The sequence below is a fragment of the Manis pentadactyla genome, chromosome 7, assembly GCF_030020395.1.
Source record: "Manis pentadactyla isolate mManPen7 chromosome 7, mManPen7.hap1, whole genome shotgun sequence".
Classification (NCBI taxonomy): domain Eukaryota; kingdom Metazoa; phylum Chordata; class Mammalia; order Pholidota; family Manidae; genus Manis; species Manis pentadactyla.
Window position 1 is genome coordinate 103,064,479 of NC_080025.1, and position 16,765 is coordinate 103,081,243.

At 38.2% G+C, this 16,765-nt stretch overlaps 1 protein-coding gene across 8 annotated transcripts in view; it reads left to right on the plus strand.

The window, feature by feature from the left end:
- The window catches only part of PLEKHA8 (pleckstrin homology domain containing A8), a 94,814-nt gene that overhangs the window by 18,271 nt on the left and 59,778 nt on the right, over positions 1 to 16,765 (plus strand). For all 8 annotated transcript variants that reach the window (XR_008998520.1, XR_005027157.2, XM_036897365.2 and 5 more), the window contains exons 2-7: positions 4,914 to 5,030; positions 6,035 to 6,190; positions 7,560 to 7,684; positions 12,515 to 12,673; positions 13,681 to 13,721; positions 15,264 to 15,424. Coding sequence is in view for 6 of the 8 variants with exons in the window: in XM_036897365.2 (XP_036753260.2) it covers positions 4,914 to 5,030; positions 6,035 to 6,190; positions 7,560 to 7,684; positions 12,515 to 12,673; positions 13,681 to 13,721; positions 15,264 to 15,424 (759 nt within the window). In the remaining 2 variants the exon portion in view is untranslated. The remainder of the gene's footprint in view (positions 1 to 4,913; positions 5,031 to 6,034; positions 6,191 to 7,559; positions 7,685 to 12,514; positions 12,674 to 13,680; positions 13,722 to 15,263; positions 15,425 to 16,765) is intronic.

A 16,765-nucleotide genomic window follows, 5' to 3' on the forward strand; every position in this document is an offset into this window, starting at 1 on the left:
TAATCAGTGGGTCAATGACCAAATTAAAACAAATCAAGCAGTATATGGAGACAAATGAAAACAACAGCTCAATGCTCCAACTTCTGTGGGATGCAGCGAAGGCAGTTCTAGGAGGAATGTATATAGCAATTCAGGACCATCTCAAGAAAGAAGAACAATACCAAATGAACAGTCTAAATTAACAATTAATGAAATTGGAAAAAGAAGAACAAATGAGGCCCAAAGTCAGTAGAAGGGGGGACATAATAAAGATCAGAGAATAAATTTTAAAAATTGAGAAGAATAAAACAATAGAATTAATGAAACCAAGAACTGGTTCTTTGAGAAAATAAACAAAATAGATAAACCTCTAGCCAGACTTATCAAGAAAAAAAGAGTCTACACACATAAACAGAATCAGAAATGAGAAAGGAAAAATCATTAAATGGACACCACTGAAATACAAAGAATTATTAGAGAAATACTGTGAAAAATTTTATGCTAACAAATTGAATAAGCTGTAAGAAATGGACAACTGCCTAGAAAAATAAAACATTCCAAGACTGACCCAGGAAGAAACAGACCAATTACCAGCAATGAAATTGAATTGGTAATCAAAAAACTAAATAAGAACAAAACTCCCAGACCAGATGGCTTCACTGCTGAATTTTATCAGACATTTAGAGAAGACCTAATACCTATCCTCCTTAAAGTTTTTCAAAAAGTAGAAGAGGGGGGAATACTTCTAAACTCATTCTGTGAAGCTAGCATCACTCTAATACCAAAACCAGGCAAAGACACCACAAAAAATGAAAATTACAGACCGATATCCCTGATAAACATAGATACAAAAATACTCAACAAAATATTAGTAAACCGAATTCAAAAATATATCAAAAAGATCATCCATCATGATCAAGTGGGACTTATTCCAGGGATGCAAGGATGGTACAATATTAGAAAATCCACCAATATCATCCACTACATCAACAAAAAGGACAGAAATCATGTGATCATCCCATAGATGATGAAAAAGCATTCGACAAAGTTCAGCATCCACTCATGGTAAAAACTCTCAACAAAATGGGTATAGAGGGCAAGTACTTCAACATAATATAGGCCACAAACGCAAACCCACAGCCAACATTATACGTAACAGTGAGAAGCTGAAAGCCTTTCCTCTAAGATCAGGAACAAGACAAGGATGTCCACTCTCACCACTTTTATTCAACATAGTACTGGAGGTTCTAGCCACAGCAATCAGACAACACAAAGAAATAAAAGGCATCCAGATTGGCAAGGAACAAGTTAAACTGTCCCTGTTTGCAGATGACATGATAGTGTACATAAAAAACCCTAAAGAAACCACTCCAAAACTACTAGAACTAATACCTGAATTCAGCAAAGTTGCCAGATACAAAATTAATACACAGAAATCTGTTGCATTCCTATACACTAACAATGAACTGGCGGAAAGAGAAATCAGGAAAACAACTCTATTCACAATTGCATCAAAAAGAATAAAAGACCTAGGAATAAACCTAATCAAAGAAATGAAAGATCTGTACCCTGAAAACTACAAGACACTCTTGAGAGAAATTAAAGAAGACACCAGTAAATGGAAATACATCCCATGCTCATGGGTAGGAAGAATTAATATTGTCAAAATGGCCATCCTGCCTAAAGCAATCTACAGATTCAATGCAATCCCTATCAAAATACCGACAGGATTCTTCAACAAACTAGAACAAATAGTTCCAAAATTCATATGGAACCACAAAAGACCCTGAATAGCCAAAACCATCCTCAGAAGGAAGAATAAAGCGGGGTGGATCATTACACTTCCCAACTTCAAGCTCTACTACAAAGCCACAGTAATCACGGCAGTTTGGTACTGGCACAAGAACAGAACCATACACCGATGGAATAGATTAGAGAGTCCAAATATAAACTCACACATATATGGGCATTTAATATATGATAAAGGAGCCATGAATATACAGTGGAGAAATGACAGCTTCTTCAACAACTGGTGTGGACAAAACTGGACAGCTATATATAAGAGAATGAAACTGGATTACTGTCTAATTGCATACACAAAAGTAAACTCAAAATAGATCAAAGACTTGAATGTAAGTCATGAAACCATAAAACTCAGAAGAAAACATAGGTAAAAATCTCTTGAATATAAACACAAGCAACTTTTTCCTGAACAAATCTCCTTGGGTAAGGAAAACAAAAGCAAAAATAAACAAATGGGACTACATTAAACTAAAAAGCTTCTGTACAGCAAGGGACACCATCAGCAGAACAAAAAGACATCCTACAGTATGGGAGAATATATTCGTAAATGACATATCCAATAAGGGGTTAATATACAAAATATATAAAGAGCTCACACTCCTCAACACCCAAAAAGCAAAAGCAAATAACCCGATTAAAAATGGGCAGAGGATCTGAACAGACACTTCTCCAAAGAGGAAATTCAGATGGCAAACAGGCACATGAAAAGATGCTCCACATGACAAATCATCAGGGAATTGCAAATTAAACCACAATGAGATGTCACCTCACACCAGTTAGGGTGGCCAACATCCAAAAGACAAGCAACAACAAATGCTGGCAAGGGTGCAGAGAAAGGGGAACCCTCCTACACTGCTGGTGGGAATGTAAATTAGTTCAACCATTGTGAAAAGCCATAGAGAGGTTTCTCAAAGAGCTAAAACTAGAAATGCCATTTGACCCAGTAATTCCACTAATAGGAATTTACCCAAAGAAAACAAGATCCCTGATTCAGAAAGGCATATGCACCCCTATGTTTATCACAGCACTATTTACAATAGCCAAGACATGGAAGCAATCTAAGTGTCCATCAGTAAATGAATGGATAAAGAAGATGTGGTATATATACACAATGGAATATTCTTCAGCCATAAGAAGAAAACAAATCCTATCATTTGCAGCAACGTGGATGGAGCTAGAGGGTATTATGCTCGGTGAAATAAGCCTGTCAGAGAAAGACAAGTACCAAATCATTTCACTCATTTGTGGAATATAACTACAAAGCAAAAACGGAAGGAACAAAATAGCAGCAGACTTACAGACTCCAAGAAGGGACTAGCAGTTACCAAAGGAAAAGGGGTTGGAGAGGGTGACTGGGAAGGGAAGGAGAAGGAAATTAAGGGGTATTATGAATAACACACATAATATAGGGGGGTGTCACGGGGAAGGCAGTATAGCACAGAGAAGACAAGTATTGACTCTATAGCATCTCACTATGCTGATGGACAGTGACTGTAATAGGGTATGTGGTGGGGACTTGATAATTGGGGGGAATGTAGTAACCACAATGTTGCTCATGTGAAACCTGAGCATGAGGTTGTGTATCAATGATACCCTAATAAACAATATATATATGTATAAAAATATTTTTTTAAAGCTAAAAAAATAACTTACTGCAAACAAAACTGTATGTTGGGGAGGAGGGTGCTGTTTCACATTTTTCAGATTCCTTAAGATAAACCTAATTTAGTGTCACATTTTAAAAAATTTTAGGCATGGTTTTCATATTTCAACAATTCAAATCAGGAAGCATTTTAGAATAAGTTCCTCTGCCTTTGCTTAATGGGCAGGTAATTTTTTTATTTCTTGTGTTGCATAAAATAATGGTATGTCTTAAAATTGGTGGTATATGATGGTTAATTATGTGTCAATTTGCTTGGGCCAAGTGGTGCCCAGGCATGTGGCCAAACATCATTCTGGGTATGTCTGTGAGGGTGTTTCTTAATGAGATGAACATTTGAATTGGTAGATCAAGTAAAGTAGATTGCTTTTCCTAATCTGAGTGGGTCTTGTGCAAAGACCTAAATATAACAAAAGGGCTGAATAAGAGGGAACTCTACCTGCCTTGTTGCTTGAGCTGGGACATTGGTCTTTTCCTGCTTTCTGACTTGGGACTGAAACAGCTCTTTGAGTCTCAAGCCCTCCTTTGTGTGAATCAACCCCCAAGGATCCATCATCAGATGTCTTTATCTAGAAAGCCCCTATGGCTCTGCTGAAATATCCTCCCAGCCTTCTCTCAGGCTTCCTCAACCCAGAAGAGTCCCATGAGATAAACATATCCCTAAAGGGCTATGGCATTTCACAGAAAGGAAAAAAATAAACCTGACTCAGGAGAATGACAAGGCATTTTAGGAAGAAGACCCATCTTGAGCAAAAGCCCAGAAGTGGGAACACAGCAAATAAATCTGGTTTGACTAGAATATAGGTTGTGTTAGGGGTCTAGATAAGATGTATATCTTGACTATATATGGTTTGTCCCCTGAAATTCTGTGAAGTAAACGTAATCAGGTCTTTGACTGTTATAAAATTACTCCATTTCAGTGGATCAGTACTAAATAGTAAGTCAAAGTAACCTTTTCCTACAGATCATCTAACCCTAGGCAGATCTATTAGCACTCTGTATGACGTTGAGAGCAATAGAATCTTTACATCATTTCTAGGTTTGGAATAATTTTTATTGAGCAGAAGGGAGGAGAACAAGTGTGTGATAATATTGGTTAGGAAAGTAATATTTTTATCTGGGAAAAATGGAAAAACAGATTACTAGTACTGTATTAGAGAAAAAGGGAGTAAAAATCATTGGTAATCCCATTACCTGGAGAATCATCACTATGTGTTGCTGATTCTTCCAGACTTCTATGTATTATGTGACTAAAAATATATGCCTCTGTGGGTATTTATTTTTATTTCACAAAAATGGGATCAAACATACAGGTATTTTCTAGGCTACTTCTTCCCCTTAGAGTCTCCCCTGGAATGTAAGTTCTTTAGAGCAGGGACCTAACATCTCTTACCAGGTTCTCGTTCTGTGTTCTGGGAGGTACCTAGCATGCAGACAGTAATGGAGACCATGCTCTTGCTTCTGTTTTCAGGTTGGCAGCCTCGATGGTTCCTTCTCTGTGGGGGAATATTATCCTATTATGATTCTCCTGAAGATGCCTGGAAAGGTTGCAAGGGGAGCATCCAAATGGCAGTCTGTGAAATTCAAGGTGAGAAACCAGGAGACTAGGAAGTCTTACTTTTCTCTGTCACCCCCACCCCCACAAATATAAAAAGCACTGGCCTCTGGGTGCCTTTCTCTGCTGCTCCTGTAGTACTGACAAAGATACATAGTGTTGTGTCCCAAAAGAAAGCTTTGCAAATAAGACCTCAAACTGCAGCCAAATTTTATAAGGAAGTTGATTAAGGGGTAGTCAGAGATAAATGAGAGCACTGTGCTTAACCACACATCTAGTGCTCATTCGTTAGTCATGTGTTCATCTGGGGCCAGTGACTATTTGTAAAGCTGACTTAAGTCTTTTTACTGTAGCATCAGACACTTCTATGTTTAAATCAGGACACAACACACACCCCTCTTGCCACCACCACATACTCAAAAGAAGCAACCAAACACCTAACAGTCCTGCAAATAGCCTTTACTTCTTAGTTTTGGGACACTTGGGACATGCTGAGAAGATGAGGCTGAGAAACAGAGTAGAAGAGAAAATAATTGGAAGGGAATTTTGGGGGTGGGAGTAGAGGGTGAAAGAGAGTGTGGTTTGCATGTGCCTTCTCCTGAAGGGCTCTGAGGGAATTCTCACACTTTTGATCTGACTTCTGAAGGAAAGTAGAAAAGGAAAAATACTGTGTTCTTGATTGCTTTCCAGTAATCCCAAGGAGATAAAGAGCTTGTTGGCATGCAAGTCTTTTTGGTCTTTACATATACAAGCTAAAGAGGAAATTCCTTTTCTATTCTGATAAAAGATCCTAAGGAGAATTGGGTGATTCTTTTTTAGACCAAAGTTTTGGTGAAACCTTAGAGTCACTTCCAGGATTTTCCCTCTTCATCAGCAGAGGTGTTTAGAAAGAAACTAGGAGAGGAAGAAGGGCTCTCATCCTCTCTTGGAAGAAGCCTTCAGTGTCTGGCACCAGTTGAGCTCAAGAATTTAGGTGGGGTGGAGGCTACGCAGATAGAGCTGTTCTAGATTTCTGACCTCCCTCTCCTTGCTCCCAGTTCATTCTGTAGATAATACACGCATGGACCTGATAATCCCTGGGGAGCAATATTTCTACCTGAAAGCCAGAAGTGTGGCTGAGAGACAGCGGTGGCTGGTGGCACTGGGGTCAGCCAAGGCTTGCCTGACAGACAGTAGGACCCAGAAGGAAAAAGGCAAGTGTTGATTATCCTCTGGTCTGAGAACTGTGGGGATTACCCAATGGCATCTCTGTGTTGTTACCTTGCCTCTGACCACCTAGCCAGCTTTTTGTATCATGCAAATGCTATATATCTCAGTGGAATTTAAACCACTGTCTGTATCTAACTCTTCTTTCTTAGCATAACATAATACAGTACAGGAGCCAAATCGAACTGGACTCAAATCATGGCTTTCCAGGTTACTGGCTTTGTGATCTTGACATAAGTCACTTAAACTCTTTGATCCTCAGTTTCCTCATACTTTAGAAAGAAGTAATAGCTTACTTAGAAGGATTACCATGAAGATTAGTGATGATATGAAACTGTCTAGTACTCAGTCTGGCATAAAATAGATCTTTGGTAAAAAGTAGCTGAACTAAGAACTTGGGTCAGGGTTCTTTCTTCAGTTAACACCTGCTTTCCCTTTCCTTTCCTTGAGATGGGATGGATACTTAATTGTTAGGTTGCCAGTGCTTAATGCTCACTAGCTTGACATCACTAGGTCTCTTGAGAACCTGGCACAACCTCTGTTTGGACTGGGTCCAGAATCCAGGGCTTATTGCCTGAGCCCTAGTCACCACCTTCTCAGTCCCTTAGCCCTATATGTATACTATATGTATACTTGAGGAGATTGGTGGGAGAGAGGAGCCTCTGGGAAGTGTTTCAGGGAACCTTTCTTATGAGAGCTGTGGCAGATGTACTTAACGTTTCAAGTAGACACAGTAAAATGACCTCTTCATTGGTTGTTTTTTAAGGCTAAATTGGGAGCAAATTCTAGAAACTGTCATCTTTGACTCAGATCAGGTGATAACATTTACCTTTTTCATCAAGAAGAAAAGAGAGCTGAGCCCTGGGTGCCAGGGTAGCTGGAATGCTATGCTAATGAGGGAGCAGCAGGTGCACAGAGGGTGCCAGCTGCCTTGACAGGAAGCGCGCTGGACTAGTGTTCTGAGTTAATGAGGTTTTAGTGGTAATTGAATGTTACAGAACACTGTTTCCCAGATTTGAGCACCATATCAGCAGAACTGCAACCAAACTCTGAACCTTTGACTCTGCTCACAGTTCTGACATAAGTGGATCAGAAGTAATACTGTTTCCTTCTTCCTGTACTGTTGATTCAATATATTGGCTCAAGAAATGATGTAGGATATTTTAAAAGACTGGAAATCTCCATTTTCTGTTTTTCTTGCTCCTCTATCTTCACCTATATCATGTCCTTAAACCATACTGTAAATATCTGACTTTAGGCATAGGTTATGTATTCTGCTATCTGTATGGTGTACTATCTGCATAGTAAATTATTTATTCATTCTGGTCATTACATTATCATCATTTTGTTATTCAGAGTTTGCTGAAAACACTGAAAACTTGAAAACGAAAATGTCGGAACTAAGACTTTACTGTGACCTCCTCGTTCAGCAAGTAGATAAAACAAAAGAAGTGACCACAGCTGGTGTGTCCAATTCAGAGGTAAAATATTATTTGTCTTAGCCATGTGAAAGGAGGCAACAATGGAGCTTACAGGTGATGCTTAGTCTCACGTAATGCTTGACTATCTTGGAATTTAATATTTTTTGGAGAAACAAAAGTAACAAAACTCAACACAGAGAAGAAATTATGCATTCCAGCATATGGAAGCATATAGTTTTCCTTACTGAGTGAATTCAAGATACATTAACTGTAGCATTTGGAGCCTTTAACTTTAGTACTGATGTACTAAAATATGTTTCTACCAGGTTGCATCACTTTTTAAAATAAAATCTGTGTAGTAGAGTCATTTCAATAGGTGTGGGCACTGAGATGCCAACATCATGTCTGTTGATAATGCATATCTGTCACTTTTGATGAGCTATTACAGGATTTTTGTTTCACCATAGTAATTCTTCTGCTTTAGTATAGACTACTGTTTTTGAAGATGAAGACACAGCTTGTTTTCTCTCCATCATCAGCAAGTATCACGGTTTTTAACATTTATTAATAAAGTTGTCATTCACTCATCCTGGAACATATTAAAAAATCTGTCTGGTGTTAACCAGTGTATTGAGTGGCTTACATGAAACCAGAGAGGGCTCTGCTCTGATCTCAAAGAAGTTATAATTTGAAAAACAAATGCCTACAAAATGAAGAATCTGCAGATTGTAATTAGTGGTTTTAAATTACTCTTCTTAGGTAATAGAAGGACACTAGGTTACTAGTAGTGTATATGCTTTGAGACTTTCTAATAAAGGTGACTTGACTTAACTCACCTGTATTCACTTCCTTTGGGCTGTTTTATTCAGCAACTGCCTATTGTGTACAAAAGACTGTTCTAGAGGAGTGGGAGGGGAAGGGTACCTAGAAAACATTAAATTCCTGACTCTTGGGATGTTTATAGCCTAGAGAAGAGTTTCTCAACCCAGAGCAAATATTTGGCATGTCTGGAGACGTTTTTGGTTGTCATGACTGAGGGAGTGCTATTGGCATCTAGTGGGTGGAGGCCAGGATGCTGCTTAACATCCTGCAGTGGACGGAAAGTTACCCCCCCTACTTGCCCCACCCCAAAAATAAGCATGCCCCAAGTATCAGCAGTGTCAGGATAGAAAAGCCCTAGTCCAGAGGGAAGGCAAAATGTGAACACAATAATTTTTAATTCAAGGAAGTACTTACAGTATAGGCATGCCTTGTTTTATTTTACTTCTATTTGCTTTGCAGATAAATTCATGTTTTTTGCAATCGAAAATTTGTGGCAGCCTTGCATCGAGCAGTTCTGTTTGTGCTATTTTTCCAAAAGCATTTACTCGCTTCATGTTTCTGTGTCACATTTTGGTAATTCTTGGAATATTTCAAACTTTTTCATTATTATATTTGTTATGGTGATCCAGTGATCAGTAATCCTTGATGTTACTATTATAATTGTTTTTGGCACCATAAACCACACTCAGAAGATGGTGAACTTAATCGATAAATGTTGTATATGTTCTGACTTTTCCAATGATCAGCTGCTGCCCCATCTCTCTCCCTTTCCTAGAGACTCCCTATTACAAGAGACAAAATATTGAAGTTAGGATAGTTAATAACCCTACAATGACCTCTAAGTATTCAAATGAAAAGAAGCGTTGAATGTCTTTCATTTTAAATCAAGAGCTAGAAATGATTAAGCTTAGTGATGAAGCCATGTCAAAAGCTGATAATCTGAAAGCTAGGCCTCTTGTGCCAAATAGTGAAGTTGTGATTGCAAAGGAAAAGTTATTGAAGGAAATTAAAAGTTCTGCTTCAGTGAACTCATAATGATGAGAAAGTAAAACAACATTACTGCTGATACGGAGAAAGTTTTAGTGGTCTGGATAGAAGATCAAACCAACCTCAACATTCCCTTAAGCCAAAGCCTAATCCAGAGCAAGACCTTTCAATTTTGTGAAGAGAGGTAAGGAAGGTACAGAAGTTTGAAGATTGGTTCATGAGGTTTAAGGAAAAAAGCCATCTTCATAACGTAAAAGTGAAGGTGAAGCAGCAGTAAGTGCTGCTGTAGAAGCTTCAGTACGTTCTCCAGATGATCTAGCTAAGATAATGAAGGTGGCTGCACCAAACAACTGATTTTCAGTATAGACAAAGCAGCTTGCTATTGGAAGAAGATGCCATCTAGGACTTACATAGCTGGAGATGAGAAATCAGTGTCTGGCTTCACAGAACAGGATGACTGACTGCCTTGTTAGGAGCTAATGCAGCTGGTGACTTTAAATCGAAGCCATTGCTCATTTCCCATTCTGAAAATGCTAGACTTATGCTAAATCTACTCTGCCTGAGCTATGTCAACAGACCAACAAAGCGTGGATGACAGCACCTCACTTTACAGCATGGTTTACTAAATATTTTAAACCCACTGTTGAGATTTACTACTAAGAAAATATATTTCTTTCAGAATATTACTGCTCATTAACAATGCGCCTGGTCACACAAGAGCTCTGATGGAGATGTACGATGAGGTTAGTGTTGTTTTCATGGCTGCTAATACAGCTTCCATTCTGCAGCCTGTGCATCAAGGAGCAATTTCAACTTTCAAGTCTTATTATTTAAGAAATACGTCTCGTAAGGCTATAGCTACCATAGACAGTGATTCCTCTGATCGATCTGGGCAAAGTAAATCGAAAACCTTCTAGGAAGGATTTGCCATTCTAGATACCATTAAGAACATTTTTGATTCATAGAAAGAGGTCAAAATATCAACATGAACAAGAGTTAGGAAGAAGTTGATTTCAACCCTCAAGGATGACCTTGAGAGGGGTTCAAGGCTTCAGTGGAAGGAGTAACTGCAGATGCAGAGGAAATGGCAAAGAACTAGAATTAGAAGTGGAGCCTGAAGATGTGATAAAATTGCTGCAGTCTCATAAATCTTGAATGGGTGACAGATTGCTTCTTATGAATGAGCAAAGACACTGGTTTCTTGAGATGGAATTACTCCTGGTGAAGATGCTGTGAAGACTTGTAATGACAACAAAGGATTTAGAATATCACATAAACGTTGTTGATAAAGCACTGTCAGGGTTTGAGAGGACTGACTCCAATTTTGAAAGAACTTCTGCTGTGGGTAAAATACTGTCAAACAGCATCAGATGTTATGGAAAAAATCCTCTTGACAGGAAGAGCCCAACTATATGGCAAACTTCATTGTTATCTTAATTTAAGAAATTGCCACAGCCAACCCAACTTTCAGCAAGCACCACCCTCATGGTCAGCAGCTGTCAACAATGCAAGACCCTCTACCAGCAAAAAGATAATGACTCACTGAAAGTTGAGATGATTAGCATTTTTTAGCAATATTTTTAAATTATTTTTATATATTTTATTTTTTTAGACAATGCTATTGCACACTTAATATACTAAGTAAAGTGTAAAACTTTTTATATGCACTGGAAAACAAAAATATTCATTTAACTCATTTTATTGGGATATTCGCTTTATTGCAGTGGCCTGGAACCAAACCCTCAGTAACTCCTAGGTATTTCTGTAAGTGCCTTGGGAACTTGTTAGTGAAAGTGTGGTTGTGCTATTGTGATTTATAATAAATATATATTTGGTCTTCCTCCGGTTCCTGGCACAGGCTCCTAAAACCCTTGGAATTTCTGTGATGAAAGTGATAAAGGTATTTTGTTATGTTAATGAGGCAAGTGCTGGAAAGTACAAAAGGATGGGGGCTGGTTGACTGTGGACCCAGACAGTGAGTTAGAGGGTTGGAACTTTCATTCTGGCACGACCTCTTCCTGGGAGGGCAGAGGGGCTGAAGATTGAGTTCATTCACCAATGGTCAGTGACTTAATCAGTGATGCCTATATAATGAAGCTTCCATAACTCAAAGGAGGAGGTTCTGAGAGCTACCAACTTGGTGAACTCATGGAGATGTGGGGAAAGAGGTGTGCTCATCTAGCATGGGAGCTCTGAGCTCCTTGCTGGACGCCTTGCCCTGTGCGTCTCTTCCACCTGGATGTTCCTGAGTTATCTTATTTTGTAATAAAAGGAGCTCTGAAGAGAGCTATAGAGGCTGGGGATTTTTATAGACTGAAAAGGAACAAGTTATACTGGGCATTTGCTGATTGGCTATAGCAGTTACTTTCCTTGTATGGAACAAAGGGAGGTCTTGGAGGTGGGACTTATTTTAACACCGTTAGGATGTGGTTACTGCACTCTCCAGTCAGGGTGTGTGGCCTCAGGTTCCTGAACAGCTTGTTAATATCAATAGCTAGAGGAAAAATACCTTGAACAAGTAAAATAACTTAAAAGAAAAAATGATTAAATGTTCAAAAGAATTCCAGTTGCCGAAACCTTTTAGACCCATCTGTACTGAAAGCCAAAAAACCCATTCCGAAAACAAGCATGTGATTTGTGGTTTCTAATGCTTCTATTTTAGAACCTCATTTTTACTCAGTCATGGGAGACATTTTTCCACTGATCCCATTGGTCTTCAGTCCATGTGATTCTGTTTCATGTCTGACACCCCTTAAAGGCTGGAAACTCCAAGAGGGCTCTGTGCCCACTACCTGGTCCAGTGCTGGCATATAATATTGTTGAGTTGAAAGAAGTTGTTACCTTCAGCAGGAGTGGTGGCTGAGTGTGAAGGGTCAGATTGAGGTTTAGGCATGTGTATGGTTAACAGATAAATTGGACTCACTCAGTATTTTTCTTTTATAACAGATGTATATACTAGTCCAGAAAAATATGTGGGTACATTATTATTTTGTTGTGGATAAAAACCTATAAGGATATTCCACATTGAGCTTTTTCTTTTTTAGCATGGTGAAGGAGTCTTCCACTGTGATTGTTTTGTAGGAGGGAATTGATGTGGGAACTCTGCTGAAGTCAACCTGCAATACTTTTCTGAAGACTTTGGAAGAGTGCATGCAGATTGCAAATGCAGCCTTCACCTCTGAGCTGCTCTATCGCACCCCCCCAGGATCACCGCAGCTGGCCATGCTCAAGTCCAACAAGGTAGCAGTCCAGATCAGCTTGGCTGCAGCAAGGCATAATCAAAAGTTGAAAAGTTAAAGTGATATACTAAATTATGTTCTCCATCATCCTTTGGCAACTAATAAAAACATTTTTTAGTGGATTTCCTTTTTTGTCCACTTTTATATCTGCCCTCAGTCCCCCAAATTCAGTCATTAATTTTGGTAACTTTACTATCTAAACATGTCTCTGATGTAGCTAGCTTCTTCTCTCCAGCCTCCTTGTCCCAGTGAGTCTTGCTGAGATTTATGGTAGCCTTCTAGCTAATCACCATCAGCCTGAACTTTCCAGGCAACCAAAGGTATTTCCATTCAGGTGGTGCAATTGGACTTCACCTGAACTTTTTCAGTGACTCCCTCATTGCCTACAAGTTAAGTCAAAACTTCTTAGCCTCTTTCCACATTCTCAGATTCTCTTTCTGTCATTATCTGACTTGAACCAGTATTAATTGCTTGTAGCTCTCCCCGCATCTTTGTGCCATTTCTGAGGACTAAGAATGCCTTTCTTATTCATTCTTTAAAATTTAATTTATTTCCTGAATACTTAAGTTGGGCTAAGAGCTTCTCCTCTATGCATATCCCTATTTTAGCCTTATTTTATATTGAAATTACCTTAAGGGCAGAAACTCCGTACAGTTTACCTTTATACTTCCAATGTTTGATACAATACTGTATCAGAGTTTGAAATTTATTATGTTTAATGAGCATAACTGAAGTTACAAGAAAGCCAACCACCAAAAGTTTAGCTATGATAATTAGGTCCTTCCAAAGACCATCTTCCTTTTCCTTAGAAATTTGGATACTTTTATTGAATAAGTACTGAGGACTGATTGGGATCAATGACTCCCTTCTTCAGGGAGATTGTAAAATTATTCCTGTTGACTGGGGCAGTATATGTTATAGTCATATTTACCACTTTCATATGTGATAAAACTCTATGCCTTGTTGGAATTTTAACATGTAAACTCTCATTTCTTTGCTTCTTTCGAGATGAAACATCCTATTGTGCCAATTCATAATTCATTGGAAAGGTACAGTAACTTATTTTGTTTTTTCTTCTTTCTTAAAATAAATAAGGATATTGTTATTCCTCATTTTTGTTCTTTGTTTTGTTGATGTTATTACTTGTTTTTTTAAACAATAAGAATATTTTGATCATACAGTAGTTCTCATGATTTAAGATAATACCAGAAGGAAACAGTGTCTGATTTTCTTCTTTTGGGTGAGCATGCAGAAGAAGACAGGACAGCGCTTATTGTTCAGCACTGACTACTAGGGAAGATGTTTTCCTGAGGATATGGGTCTCACCCATCACACCAAGTAACTTTTAATCCCTTTAGTGCACTGAGGATTGGAACCTCCTGTCTTGTGGAGTTGCTGAGCATTGATTTAAGGGTGCTTCTGTCCAGAAAAGAAAATGCTATTTTGTTTTGTCTAAAAATAAAAATCTTAGATAAATTTACTGGTTGAAAAAACTAAATCTAAATCTAAACTACTTCTTCCTCTAAAGGCTCCTTCTATTTTAAAAAAGCACACATTTACATAGCTGTGTTCCTATTATTTGGGGTCTTTATTAAGTTATTACATATAAGCATCCACATATTTTGACATAGCCCATATATATGTCCTTTCAAATTATTATTTAATATTTCATCACTTTATATTCTGTTGTTTGCTCTTTAGCACAAGGGTTGTTCCCACTTTGGTTGTTAAGAATTTTCTCCTGTTCTAAATATTTCTACAAGGAACATCTTTATGACTCTTTTTCTTTTGATCTATTTCCTCAATATACTACATATTTAATTGCTAAGTTAAAATATGGTATTCCTTTAGGAAAAAAATGCTTTAAAATAAATGAGTCACCATGTAACTTGGTCTCTTTCCCTTTATTTTTATTTGAAATACTTTTGTTCCAATTTGACTGGATCCATTCACTTATAATAGGATACTATGGTTGTCCCTTTAACAGAATCAGCTGTTCCACTTGCATGTTAAATAGCCTTTTCTGTTACCCTGAGGAGCAGCATCCTCAGGATGTATCTTTTCCTCGCAGGCTTTTCTGCCAGACAAACTGTCTAGGGATTATTCTCCCTTGACCACAGCATGTGGCTTCTAGACAGTTAACTGCTAGGCAAACACATGGAAATGGCCAGTAATTTTTGAGAGCTGAGGAGAAAAAAAATCTTCCAGGGAGAAACTGAGGAAAGTGAGAAAAGTGTTAAATGTGGTACCTGTAGAAAGTTGATTGCAAACCAAAGAACTGTCAGTGAGTATTTCCTCTTGCTGGTGGGGGGCAGGAAATTTGAGTCAGCTCAGGGTACCTGAAGAGCCATGAGTGCTTGATTCCTGAACTTTCAGCCTGGAAACAGGCCTGCCTCCACCACAGGCAGATACCTACTTTGCAGGAAGGAGGGCAAGAGATTTGGCTTGGTTTAACAATTCTGATTTTAAACCACACTAAAAGGAGTTGGTGATTGTGAAACCTTCCCCCTTCCCTCAGAATAAGGTACACCTGGGCAATCTATGACCAAATAATTGGACTTTTTTGGTTTTTTTCCTTTAAAAATTTTCAGGCAAATGGAGTTAAACAGTTGTGAAAATGGATCTTTAAATATGGAAGTAAATAATGATGAAGAAATCCTTATGAAAAACAAGAGCCCCTTGTATTTGAAACCTGCAGAACTGAATTGCAGCATATTGAGTGAAGAAAATACTGATAATAATAATATAACAGGTAAAAACAAAAGTAAAGTTGGAAATAAACCTTTGAATAATAGGTACCTAGGATCTTAGGGGTTTGATCCATTATCCGTAACGTGATACTTGATAGGGATTGACCTCAAGATCACATACTAAGTAGCTCTGGAGTTAGATGTTAGCTAGATAACACAGGTCACTTGATAACATTCTGCTTTGCCATCTGACCCAGTGTTGAAAAGGCAAAATGAAGAGGAATTTTCCTGCTCACTGTTCTTGGCTGTGATATTCATGGGCTGCAGTGAGCAGTAGCTGTCTGTGCTGACTTTTTAGTATGAGTATTTTACATGCCTTCCACTGTAATCTCAAAGTCCTTTGAACTCAGACTATAAAGTTATGGCAGTTCAGTTTTCCAACCTCTTGGTTTCTAGTGAGGTCCAAGGTTATCAGAATTCACCAACCACCAGGTTAGACTGAGCCTTCTCTGTGTTCATCAAGCCAAAATCCCACATTTCAGGTAATAGCCTATAGTTGAAAATGCTGCCTTTTCAAATTTACTGATTCCATTGGCTCTAATCACAAAAACTAACTTCAGATCAGTCTAAGACAATGTGTTAGAGCTTTTCATTATGTTATAAGATTTAATAAATATTTTGCCTCCTCATCTCCCCTGAAAAAAGAGACCCCATTTTTACAGATGAGTTGGGGAAAAAGAAGATGCATTTTCATAGCTCTTAATCTGAGGCAAGCAATCTACACATCCTTGTAGTCTTGTCCTTTTAGTAAATAATAAAGACAAGAGAATTTTTATTAAAACAGCACTGTTATTTATTTGACCCAGTAATTTTACTTCTAGGAAGTTGTCCTCAGGGAATAGTCAGACTTAAGGACAAATATCTGTGGACAGGGATGTTCTTCATGACATTGCAGTCAGTTATCATGATCATGGTAGTATATTCAATAAAGTCACTGCAGACTCAGAATTAGCAAATATTAAACCATTGCTCCTAGGAAAAATGCATAGATAGGTTCCTGTAAACTTCTGTTCACAACATTTTTGTCATCTGATCAATAGATAGTCTTGTTTATGTCTGTTTTTGTTTAAAGGGACCTTATTTAACATATACTGCTGATGCATGAGCTTTGAACCCATGGCCAACAGCACTGTAACTCATGCCTGCACAAAGCTTATCTAACACACATATCTTCCTCATAAGGCACATTACAACCATCTTGCACTTAGGAATACTAGACAGTACTACACTTGGGGGCCCTTTTAAACAGTGAAATCAATAACAAAATGCAAAAAATGTGGCACTAAATAAGCACATTTGTGTACGGTATGATTGCTGAAACAAGAAGGCAAGAGCATCACCTT